We start from the raw sequence: 12,892 nt of genomic DNA, 5'->3' as shown, positions 1-12,892 counted from the left end.
GAGCTGTCTGCTCACAGCCTTTCTGAAACCAGGGTGGGCTGGGGGCTCCATGTCACCAGCCATATAGATAGAAATAGGTGGGGATCTCCACACCTAAAGAAGGAGCCCAGCTGCATCCAAGGACCCACTGCAACCCAAAACCAAGGTGAGAGGCAAGGAGCCCAGGGGCCTACTGAGCAGGATGGCAGCTGGCTGGCCCAGGCTGAATTGGTATCCACAGGTGGATGGTTCCAACACCTACCACATGTAGATGAACACCCTCCTGAGCCAGCACACCAGCAACAAGCAGCATTAAAACCAAGCAGTACATATCCACCTGTCCATCATGTAGAAATTCACAGCCCAGTAAAAACAGCAACAACAAAAAAGGGTTACTTTTCCTCCAACCAAATACAGACATGGGGTTGCAACTTTCACACACATTTAATGCTAGCCTTCATCTGTGCACACAAGCAAATGACAGATCTGTGGTTTTTTCAGTTGTGGGAAAACAGTGTTTTGCACTGCATTTAACATGCCAGAGGAATGAGCTCAATACCCTGCCCCACCTGTCATGCAGACTAGTACTGTTTCTCCTTTCTAGCTTAGTCTCTTGTTTCTTCTCCCCTTTTTGCATTCTATAATGAGCAGTGTGCCTGTACTTGCCTCATTTTGGAAAATCACTTATTTTAAGTCTCACAGTATGTAGCAACAACTACAGAGACCACAGGAAGAATCTAGGTTTTTTTCACCATCACATTGTCTCACCACACACTTGTCACCTAGCCCTGGCTTATTCACAGGTGGAAAATTCCTGGCCTTCTTATACCATGTCAGAGCTCTCCACAAGTGCCAGTGACAGGGGAGCTGTGCTGACAGCAAGTGAGTAGCCAAAATTCCCACTGGCATGAACACAATTATAGTGGTGTTAAAAACTTCTAATTACAGCTTGTCTTCAGAATCACCACCAATATCCAAAGCAAAACTCACTGAAAAATTTGCTTTGAAGAAGCAAGCAGCCTCTGTTATTCCTTACTTGTATTATTTTGTTGTTATATGATATGTTTGGAGGTAGTACAGGTTTTGCTTAGGGCTTGCAGCACTGCCCTTCTTGGAAGCCCTATCCAGAGACTGCACAATGAGACAAGGCTGTGCCAAAAATGCTAGTGAGAATTGGAAAGCAAATACACATTTACCATGGAGTACAGCACACTGTAAAAGCTACAAAGGACAAGTTGGGTCACTGCATTCAGGCACCACAACTCAGACAAGATATAATAACTACTACTAGAAAAATGTGAGAGTATTATTAACAATATATGCATAAATTGCTAGTGAGATGCATTCCTTGGCAGAAGGATTACAGATCTCTCTCACAGTTTCCTTGCATTTACTGTTTAGCTCTAATCTGGGGCAAGTCTGTGATGAAGGCAAATAATTTTGTCGTCTCAATCTCACGTCTCAGACCAAAAGCTATTTCCTCTTGATCAGTACACAAGAACTCCCACCCTCCTTCTACATAATGGATTTCATACTCCTCATTCAAATTTACAGGACTTTAGAACACCTCTAGGGCAAGTATGTACAAAGAAAAGCAAGCATATTATGGGCTACATCAACCTCTTAAAAGAAAAACCATCAACTAATATCAAATGTTTGAAAAGAGAAAACTCCAAGCAGATGTTGATGTTTACATGTTTGCATGACAGTGCTTTGCATTTTATTATACTAGAAGATATATCTGTCCACCTTAATATGCACAGGGAATTGAAGATGCCTGTTATAAAACAATCCATCTAGCTTGTTATTAGCTAGTTCACTGGCAGCTGGAAAGGAAAGTGAACCTTCCAAAAAAGTTTATTACAGCCCCCTTCAGCCTTCCAAAATGTTTACATTGAGGCATGTGAGCTGGCAGGGATCACCAATACTTCTCAAGCAGCTTTTTCAAGTAGTGCTGAGCTCCAAGTTGCCACAACTACAGCCTTTGCTGTACATCAGCCAGCTTGCATGTGTTTCATGAATATAAACACAGACGGTATTTACTCAAAAGAAGGTGACTGATATGTATCTCCAAACATACTGAAGAAATGCCACTATCCAACACCTGAGGTCATTCAGCACTTAGCCCACAATAATAGCCAAAGGTTGCAACCAGCCATGCATACCACCTTGAGCTGACAGGAACCAACCCCAACTTGAAAGCCACAGGGTTGTGAAAGTGTCATACTCTGCTGAAGCTGGTAAATTCAGTTGAGAAGTGTCAATTAGCAGATGCACTGTCTTATGGCTATGGACATAAAATTAATTGCACTGTAGTGGTTAGATCATTCAAGCATGGGAACACTGAACTATCTACCAACTGCAGCAGGTAAAACTAAATTAACTGAATGACCACAACCTACACCCATGCAGGCACTCCTTTCATTTTATGCAACAGGAACTACTTTGAGCACACTGGTATCTCACAGTATCACACAGAGGTAGAAAATGACTGTTGCAGCACAGGAAGCCCAAAACCACAGCAGAAATTGAACACACATTGCCCCTGAGGTTCATCTCACATTTTTGATCACAGAATCACTCTTTCCTACAAAAATGGGAAGCTTATATTTCTTGGTGCTGTTTTTTTACAGTCTGCTTAAACTGGAATAAACATAAAAAGAAGATACCAGTTGACTGTGTGTTTAGGCAGATTAGAAACTTTGTTTTAAATATATGCTTCAATGATGTACAGCACAATAAAACTGACTGAGACCTGGAAAATTTACTGAACACTTTATTGGACTGCCCCCAGAAACAAAGCAAACAGTAGTACACAGTAGGGTGATATATTACAAATGTATCCTTTTCACAAGATCTCTAGTGATTTTGCCCACAATTTCTTTCTTCTAAGTGAGTTATCACAAGCCATTGATTCCTTACAAAGTTAACAAGCAATAAGACAAGTTAACCTGGTGCTATTATGAGGCAATAATGTTGCCATCAGTGCATGCAACCACTGTATTTTGTTCATTTTTCCCTCAGGCACAATATAAAGAAGCCTGATCACATTTTTCAGCCACTATTCCACAATTAGACTGCATGGAAAATGCATAAACAGCAAAAGCATGCTGCAATTCAATTCTCTATTAATCTGGATGATGAAATAAAGATACTTCCATTAAGACATTAACTTCTTAAAGACACAAATTAGAGAGAAACCAAGACTATCTGTATACTTAATCCTGAAGCTCAGTTCTCTTTCAACGCATCAGTTATGCCAATATAAACTGATTGAAATATGTATTCTAACTAGAAAAGGTCAAACAATCATCAAGATTTTCCTAAACCCGTTACAAAAAGAAGTCACTGGCATTTGCACTATCAAGACACGTGAAAAGGCTTTGTATGCTTCCCCTCTCAATCCTTCCCTGCTGTCTACATATGGTGTGCTATTTCTGAACGGCAAATAAAACCATGTAACTACACCTATAAAGACTCTGAAGCAGTCAAAATACAAAACAGCTATTTGTTTTAGATCTGTGAAGGACTTGAATTCTGGTCCTCCAGCAATGGAGCAAGAACATTACACATTGTTTAGTTTCTACAAATCCATCTCGATAAGCAGAGGGTGCAGTGACACTCACAAACACTGTCAGTTTCTAGTTTTGATGGCATAATTCTTGTTTCAAAGACACACAGATACACACACGTGTGGCACACACAGAGCTCATTAGCTGAACAGCTCTCTTGAAAAGCACCAGCATTTTATGTAACAACTGAAAAGCAGGAGAAAGTCATATTATGTTCTCAGGCACGATGTTTTACAGATGCAATACATCAAAATACACCTTCCAATTCTGTCTTTGGAGCTACATATTGTATTGAAATGAAACCATGTGCTAAACTGATGCACACTAACCTGCACCAAAAGATCCCAGCATCCAGTCCATTTCCCTCAGAGGATTGGATAAGGGAGGCCATTATGCACCAAAGGTTTCCTTTCATGAACCACACTTCCTATTTACTTCACAAACACCAGTTGCTCAGAACCTTCCTCATTAGTTCCCATCAACTCCCCTAAATTTCAGTACCTTTTAAATTACCTACAATGCACTCACAATAATACTAGCAAATCATAATTTGGAGAAAATTAATGGTTAGAGAAATTAGCTCATAGTGAGTTTCAATTTTCTGTTTATATTCCTCAGACATACAAAAAACATAAAAGGATTTAAGGTAGGAAGTAATCAGGGATACAGAAAGAAAACAGTCAACATAAAAACTGTGTTTCTATACCTGCTGTGTTGGACATCACTATTCATGTACCAAAAAGAAGTTTCTGCCAAACTTTAATGTTCATTGCCAAGGATGGAGCACAAATTATGCCTTTCTAGAATTTTTGCAAGCTATCTTTGATTTCAGACCCACAAAATCATAACTGCAAGAGAATGTATGTTAAAGAAAAATATTTAAACTAAAATTGTGTTTTGACATGACAACACATTCCATTTCATACATAAATTTAAACGATATTATAATAGGCTTGAAGATAATACCGATTAAGTGATAACAGCACAATGAAAGTCATCTGTAAGTGCCAAGAGATCCATAATGAAACAGTATCAACAAAATAGAGATCGTGTAATAGATACAACGATACAATAATTGATACAATAGATACAATGGTGCAATCTTTGTAATACATACAAGGATGCAATTGTTTAGATCAGGAGTGCAAATGACTACCTACCTCTTGGGACAGGAAGGGAATGACTTGTGCACATATAGCATTCAGCCTCTTGACAATTTCTGCCTGCAAGTCACAAAAAAGAAGTTCAATTACATAAATTCTCAAATGCAACTGAACCTTAAAGAGACATTTGTTTTCTTTCAATTCTGGCCATTCTCTGAGATGTTCTCAAAATAACAAAAGTTTGCACATGGATCCAAATGTACTTAGGAAGCTTGTAATTTCTAGCTAAAATATTTTCTTTAAAAACCACTATTTTAAAGTAATACAAAGTGATACAAAGAGTAGTTAATTTTGATTACACAATCAGAGGAATTTAAAGAACAGAATCTTCAGAAGATGTAACAGAAAATATAAACAAAATTCTGTGTATCAAACTGAACTCTCTCCTGTGACGCAAAAGGAAGGGTCACTTCAAATAAGAGCAGTGCCATTGTAAGTAAAGGGAACAAATATACCATTTATTTGTAACAGTGCATATCATGAGAACATTAGCATTAATATACAATCTTACTGATAATCATTCTACCTTATATTTCAGAAAGGATACTGCAGTCTTGTAACACACTTCTGCTGTTACCTATTCTCCTGGTTAGTAGTGGTTACTTTCATGTGGCAACTGTAACTACAAATTAATAATACACAATGTTTTATTTTCATACCAGACGTCAATTCTTTGTATTTAATTTGAAAATCTCAATAGAGACAGAGGAGATCTGTTTAAATAGCACAAGAATTACAGCTCCAGAAGCAGAATATTCAAAGTCACACAGATTTTCCTACCATAAATCACAATTTTCTTACAATAAATTCTAACCGGGATCAGTTCCTCATTTTCCAATCAGACAATGTTTTTCGTCTTGCAAAGTCATGAATCAGGGGATGAAGACACACTAACATGCAATTTAGCATTCCTTCTTCGAACAGCAAACCTTCCAGCCCTTTTGCTATGTTATCTTTTAAATGGCAAACACTTGGAAAAGAATCAGAAAGGCTCACAAGTAGCAGTAAAGTCAGAAGTTCATACAAAATTAGTCTGGGTTCAAGGAATATTACTGTTAGAGAGCTATGTAACGAGCAGGCATGGTTTGCAAGAGGTAAGAGCACATGTGGAACTAACTCTGCCCCCTTGTGCATACTGTGTGATCCACACAACTCAATACATGTTATTCTGGTCTACAACTTCTCTCTTTCTCTGAAATCCACCTAGATTTCTATATGCTATTTATATAGCAATTTCTATGTTAAACTGTCCTTGTATCTCCCCACTGGTATTCACTGTTTATGCAAGTCCTCATATCATTAAATTTACGCATTTTAATTTTTTTTTTTTTGTATTTGTTTACATATTTTTTATTTATTCTGCAGCATAGGTACCTTATAGGATACTTTATAATATATTCTGTTTAGCAAAAATCTAAATTATCTACAAATTGCAAATACATGTATAATATCAGACATCCCACAAGGCAAAACTTAAATATGCCTTTAAACAGACAGCATTCACTACGCTAGTTGACAAGGAAATTTATTAACTACTTGTTACACAGAGCAGCACAGGGAGTGACAAGTTGTGTGCACCTAAGCTTCAGCCAGAAAGGCTGCACATTCCAGTACAGCATTACTTGGATACCAGTACTTGATTAAGGAAATGCAGACTGTAATACAACACACAGCTGTAAAGTACCTGTTCTTAGTGGTTCAAGCACCATTAGTGTACTCATTTCCAAATTTTGGGTTTCAGCCGCACTGCTATTTTTTTTGAGAAATATCCTGAGTGCCCTAAAGCCAGAGAGAAAATTACACATTCTATTCTTCAAGGCTTTTCCACATGAGTAGAAAATTCCCCAGTGCACCTGTCCTGGTGTAAGCTGAAGCCACCCTGACCTACTGTTTAACATACACATGTGCCTTTGTTAAAAAAAAGGCACAACATGCTTTCTTCTGCTGCAAAACAACAACTCCTCATCTTTAAAATGCCTGTCACAACCTTGTCCTGCCCAGCTCCATGGGAGTAGCCTTTGGAAAACCCCTTTTCTACCACAGCTACCTCAGGTGGATACCTTTACTGCACTGCTAAGGAACTGAGAATAAAACCAGCTTGAAGTGCTAGGCAAGAGCTCAGCATCTAATTTTAAAAAGCTTGTAGATTCATAGATTTTAAGGCCAGAAGGGACTGTTACAATTGTCTTATTTGACCTCCTGGGTAACACAGGCTGTAAAACTTCACTGGCTTCCCCATCAAACCCGTAAATTACCATTCAGCTAGAATATAGCTTAGTCAACAAAAATAATTTTATTCAATTCACTTTGAGGCATTTCTTCTCAAGTAAGGTACTCAACCATAGATATTTCAAGTTATTTCAGTTATGATGTTTTTCTTTTGATCACTTCCCTCCCTCCTCCCCAAGAGAAGTATGTCTCTCTTCAACTGCTCTTCTGGCCAAAATGTGGCTGAAATGTATTTGCTCAGTATTTATATTAAAAAATCACCTCTGGCATATTCTGAACCTGGGAAATGTTCAACTAAAAAGAGTTTTCTAAAAAGCTGTAACTGAAAACAGGTGGCTGAATATGCACAGTTACACAACAGCAATAAATCTCCTGATATCAATCCCACTGGAGTGCAGAACCAGTCCTTTCATGCTGTATGCAGGGAAGTGAGCTGATAGAGACAGCACCCAGCTCAGCCTATAGAGAAGAAAAACAGCTAAAACAGCTTCAAGTGATGTCAAAACATTCCTCAGTAGCATTTCTCTGCTCAGCCAATCAGAACAAAGCCTAAAAGCCATTGCTATGCTGAAGTGTTTGCATTTTTTCATTATTAAAACAGTCTTCACTTTCCCTAACAAAAATCATCCCCAGTTGCATGGTTGTGCATACAGTTATCATCCTCCAAACTCAGGTAGCAGGGAAACAGCCCAGCTGAGCAGCAGCAGACTGCAGAGACACAGCATGACTGAGATACAGACTGCCTACCTTAGGAGACCACATGCAGTCTGAAGGCATAAAGGAAAACACTGTGTACATGAACAAATGGTAGGAAGGTACACATTGTGTACCAAGAAAAGTCTCACACCAGGCATTTTCACACAGTAAATATGAAGTACACTCTGTCTCAATACTTCAACTGTTTCAACAATTAACTGCAGGAGATAATGCCACAGCAACAGGCTTGATTGTCTGCCACAAAACATACAGAAAAAAAGGTGTTAGCTGCCAGAAGCTAGTTGGGTAAGTTTCTTGAGATGCTGCCCTGAAGCTTGAAGGTGTAGATTCTGATTGACATAGATTAGCATCTCAGTAGACCTATCCCTAGTATCCTGGAAGAAGCCTGGAAACTCCTCCTTTGCCTAAGGTACAAACTCTGACACAAGGTAAAGCACAAATTCACATTTGTATTCACACACATCTTTACAACCCTACATTTGAACAACAGTTCAGATTTTTTTTTTTTTTTCTGTTAGGCATCAGGTCAATGGGTTTTTCATGATCAGTCTAACTGCCAGGAGGAGAAAGTATGATTTCATAAAACCAGGCATCCAAATTCCTCACATGGAAAGTCAAAGTTGCCTCGGAAACACGGAAAACACGGCTGCTTCCACAGTCATCTAATTTTACCTCTTTTGTCCCACAGGACCAGGCTTTAGAGAGGCTTCATTTATTTACAGGCCCTTCCACTGGGCTTCAGTTATCAGCCAGCAATGTTGTGGACACACACACTTCTAATGGCCTGTTTTGAAACCAAGTCTAATCTGATGGCACAGCGCCCAAACTCCTTTTCCAGCACAGCCATTAAAGGATGTAGGTTATTGCTGTTGTCACCATTGATATTTGTCATTGTAATGTAATTAGGGCCCTAAAATGATGCATTACAGCCCTTGGCACAGCTTCTATTAAAATCTTTTCTTCTGCTCACTGAACTGCGACCTGCTTTCTGATGAATAACAGACAGACAGCTTTAGGGTGAGGAACAGATTCATCAAAATAGTATTTTCCAGATCTGAAAATAAAATAAATAAATAAATGAGCACAAGGGCAACCTTGTGCAAAAACACAAGCAGGGGTGAGGAGAAAGGAAAGCAAACAGCATACTTGAATTTCATCTGACCACTTGAAAGTCTGATTGCATCTAATGAATCTTTCTTAGGACAATATATTCCCAGCCTGTGAATCACATGGTTAATCAGGGCTCTAATCTGCTATCCATCAGCCTATGCCAGCACTGTAAATTCCAATTACATTTATAGGTTATGTGGGTCATGCATTCCCAAACAACTATATTCACAAATATCCCATGTAAACTGGCACATTTTCTGAAATGCTGTTGTTAGTGTTTCTGAATGTTATAATACTATTCAAAGCTTTATGAAAGGTCCTGATAAACAACTGCTAAATTATTGCCTGTGGATATAGAGGAATGCTCTGAAACAGCATTAATGGCCCAATAAAAGGGTGACTGTTCATGCCAAAATATAAAAAAGATAGCTTTGGCTGCCACAGTTTGTCAAATCTGTTAACAAACACCGACACTTCTATTACTCCATTCCCCGAACATAAAAGATGCCTGGTTTTGCATAAAGACACACCAGCATGGAACCAGAAAAGATGAAGGAAAAGCAGAAAGGAAAGGCTTGAGCTTCAATTGCCTTTTTGCTTATGTAATACAAGCTTGTATTGTTTGCATCCTTTAAGAGACACCTACAAGACACTGTATTCAAAATTTTGATCTCTTTTCATTGACACTTACGTGGCATCATTTTAAAAAGATATTAAATATTTATTAACTACAATGCAAACATTTTTCTTTTTTTCTGCATATAAGGAGATGATAATAAAATCACTGTGCCAGAATCTGATCCCAGTAAGGTTACGAAGATCTATATCAGTTAACAGTCCCCTCAGCATTGTTGCAGGGATGCACACAAGAGCAAAAGCTTAAGTTTCTGATTCAGACAGCAAAATCTTTCTGACCTGACAGTTAAATGGTACTTTATTTCCTAAATATACCCAAAAACCTGGCACCTTAAGTTCACAAGTGCCTATAAAGTGTTCTGAAAAATGTTCAAAGGTAAGTCTGTAAACCAGACTATACCTTAGGCCACATGAGGTGACCCAGTCTGTGAAGGGGGCTCATCAAAGCTTGTCCTTGCAGTACAACCATGGCTCCATAGCTATCAGCTGTAGGAAAAGAGGAGCATGTGATGGACCATTAGAATCCTAAATCCCTTTCAGGATGGCAGCACAGTGGTTTAATTCCATTTACCCTTGCCACACACAGCTAAAATAGGACATAATCACTTGGTTAAATATGTTCATGTGTCTTAATTAGCATTTTAGCATATGCCCCAATTCTTGGCATTGATGGATATTAAAAAAAAAAAAAACAAGAATCATATAAACTCCAGATATTAAAGTATTCAGAAATGTTCTAATAGATAGGGAGTTCAGAATAAATTTGTTGCTGAAAAATATCTATTTGCACTCCCTTTTTCCTGGGAAAAAAAACCATAAATGATTCTGCGGAAAAAGAAAATTGTGATTTTATTTATAGCACATAAACTTTGGGAAAATATTTCCACTATATTTCACAAAGTTCCATGGTTATTACAATTATAAAAAATTGCTGGTAAAGAATTACCACTGGAGGCTCTAGGTTTGTCAGTGGAATAGAAACAAAACTACTATATATGTATTGTTGAAATAAACCAGAATAATAAAACATTATTGGGAAACCCATTTCAGCAGCCAGTAGGAAGAAGAATATATGCAATTACGCTTTCAGAAAAATAATCTGCAACAACTGTTATTTCAGGTTTAATTTGTTCTACACAATGCAGCCTTTGCCAAAAAGATCAATCTAGTTTATTAAGTGCTTACCAAGAACACATGCACACACCCTAAACAAGCATTTCACAAATTAGTGAGAACAAAAAAACATTATTATACTGTATGAAACATATCATGATTCTGAATAAAGCAAGCAAAAAAGCTAATCTTAGTATTTCACAGAAAATTAACTCTTCATTCATAAAGAAGAATGTGTTTTGTTTTAATCACAGACTTTTGTCTGGAAATGCTTACTCCAGTTCTACAGAATAGGAAGAAGTATTACAAGCCTTGAATATGAAATTTCTTTTCAGCCCTAAAGGAATAGTGTTTGGAAACTAAGACACAAAGAACCTACCCTTGTAGTCAAATCAAGTGGAGGGAAAAGACCTTTTTACCTTATGTGGTAAGAAGGACACTAAACAAAAAGGATTTTCTTCACCAAACCAATTGCTGATGTTTAGGAGAAGTAATTTTAGCAAGTACCATCATACAAGTAACCATCACCACCACTGGACTGCCACATAACCACAAGTAGCATTCTCCACCTCACTTTCCTACCAGTTTTTTAACAAACAGCCCAGCTAAGCTCATAAAGTGATGTAACTTTTCCTCTGCAAGTTAATTTAGTGTTTTGTAAGTTAATTTATTTGCCTCTTTTGCAAAAAATACTATAAACAGCAACATAAGCAATAAACTGGAGTGGCAGACTTCTCAAAATCAATTTTCTAATGTACATACTGCTCTGTGGGCTGCTGAAGTGAATTGATAAGACAGCTTTTATTTAATGTCTCAAGAATCATATGGAGCTGAACTGAGCAAAAAAGGATACATCCTGAATCATTCATGATTAAGACAATAAAAAGCAAGTCAAGTAGGGTGATATATAAACATGCATCAAGCCTGTCACCTGATGAAGTTGATGGCATTTTGTTAATATCAACTTGCATCAGCAAGTAGGAAAACAGAAATGCACAGCCTGGAGATTACCGAAGTTCTTCAGTTGCTCAGGCAGCCATGAAGCTGCATCCTGCCCTGCCCTATGTACCTGCAGAGCATCCAAAAAAAGGCTGCAAGTGGAACTTGAAATGACAAAGACTGGCTTCAATTTCCCTTCCTCAAAGGCTGCAGGAAACACTTGCTGAAAAATCAGACAAAAATGAATAAAAGGACACTTCCACAGGAAATGCTGTTTCCGTCAGTAGAACTTTGAAGTCCTTTTTAAGGTACTGTACCTACAAGCAATCCTCAGCATTTCACAGCAATACTTTTTTTGTAAAATATGTCCTCATTACATAGGGATGAGCACTTTCCACCACTCTCTACCAATTTTTAAACTTTGACTTCACAGTTAAATAAAATACAGGAAAAAAAAGCTTTAAATTTTTAGACCTATGGCACCACACAAAGGCAGCTTCAGCTCTAAGTTCAGTATTTTGCATCTGTTCCCTAGCTGGAATTAGTTCAGAATTTCCCACTTTAATCTTTCCCTTTACTGCTGAAAGACAAGAGCATGTGTACAATCTCTTACTACTCAATTTCTGCCCTCACACACTCTACCAAAGAGTCTGACCACAATTCTGCACCTGCTGGAAATGGCACAAGCCAGTCTGAGCCTGTCCGTGCAGCTATATGCATACATTGGTTTTAGACTCCAGTTTTAATTTAGTTGGGAAAAGAAAAGTCTCCTATGTTTATTTATATCATAAGTTTTTTACACTTTGTTTTACAGGGGCGACAGGAAAACTAGTAGGACAGAAACACTGCAGATCATCAGTTTTAATGCTATATTACGAAAAATCAAAGACAAGATGTTTGAGAGAGCAAAAACCTGCTCTCTCTAGGCCTGTGTTTGAGGTGGAGGCCTTAACTGCTCTAAAAAAATATTAAGGGGGTAAGATTTCATGGAAAAGGTGAAAATACCTAGCATTTTAATCTAAAAAAACCCCATGCCTTTAGAATTTACATATATTGTGCTTACAAAAGAGGATTCTGATTTTTAAAGTAATGTTACCGTAAACACTACAATGATTTTCCCACTATAAAACAGAACCGTCAATGTCCACTTCTAACCCTTGCCAGAAATTCACTTTTGTCTGCAAATACATATAAAGGAAGACTCAGAAGTGGCTATAGGTACTTATTATCTTGCATCCACTCTCTATATTATGGCTACACTACTTACTCTGGAGCAGCATGCTTCAAATGTTAATCACTTAGAAGCTGACATGCTACCAGAGTTGAGAACTGCAAAGATTGTGACAGATTTCCGGTTACAACTAAAAAACTTACACTTTACAGTCCTGACACTTCCAAAAAGTACTGCAACCAGTGGCAACATACAACAGTGTG

At 37.9% G+C, this 12,892-nt stretch overlaps 1 protein-coding gene across 2 annotated transcripts in view; it reads right to left on the bottom strand.

The window, feature by feature from the left end:
* Nucleotides 1–12,892, bottom strand: part of LOC110470685 (TLE family member 4, transcriptional corepressor) — a 94,310-nt gene that overhangs the window by 62,226 nt on the left and 19,192 nt on the right. For both annotated transcript variants that reach the window (XM_021530538.3, XM_021530539.3), the window contains exon 5: nucleotides 4,712–4,774. In XM_021530538.3, the coding sequence (XP_021386213.1) occupies nucleotides 4,712–4,774 (63 nt within the window). The remainder of the gene's footprint in view (nucleotides 1–4,711; nucleotides 4,775–12,892) is intronic.

The sequence above is a fragment of the Lonchura striata genome, chromosome Z, assembly GCF_046129695.1.
Source record: "Lonchura striata isolate bLonStr1 chromosome Z, bLonStr1.mat, whole genome shotgun sequence".
Classification (NCBI taxonomy): Eukaryota; Metazoa; Chordata; class Aves; order Passeriformes; family Estrildidae; genus Lonchura; species Lonchura striata.
The sequence above is the reverse complement of the archived record's forward strand: the minus strand, read 5'-3'. Positions and strand labels throughout refer to the sequence as shown.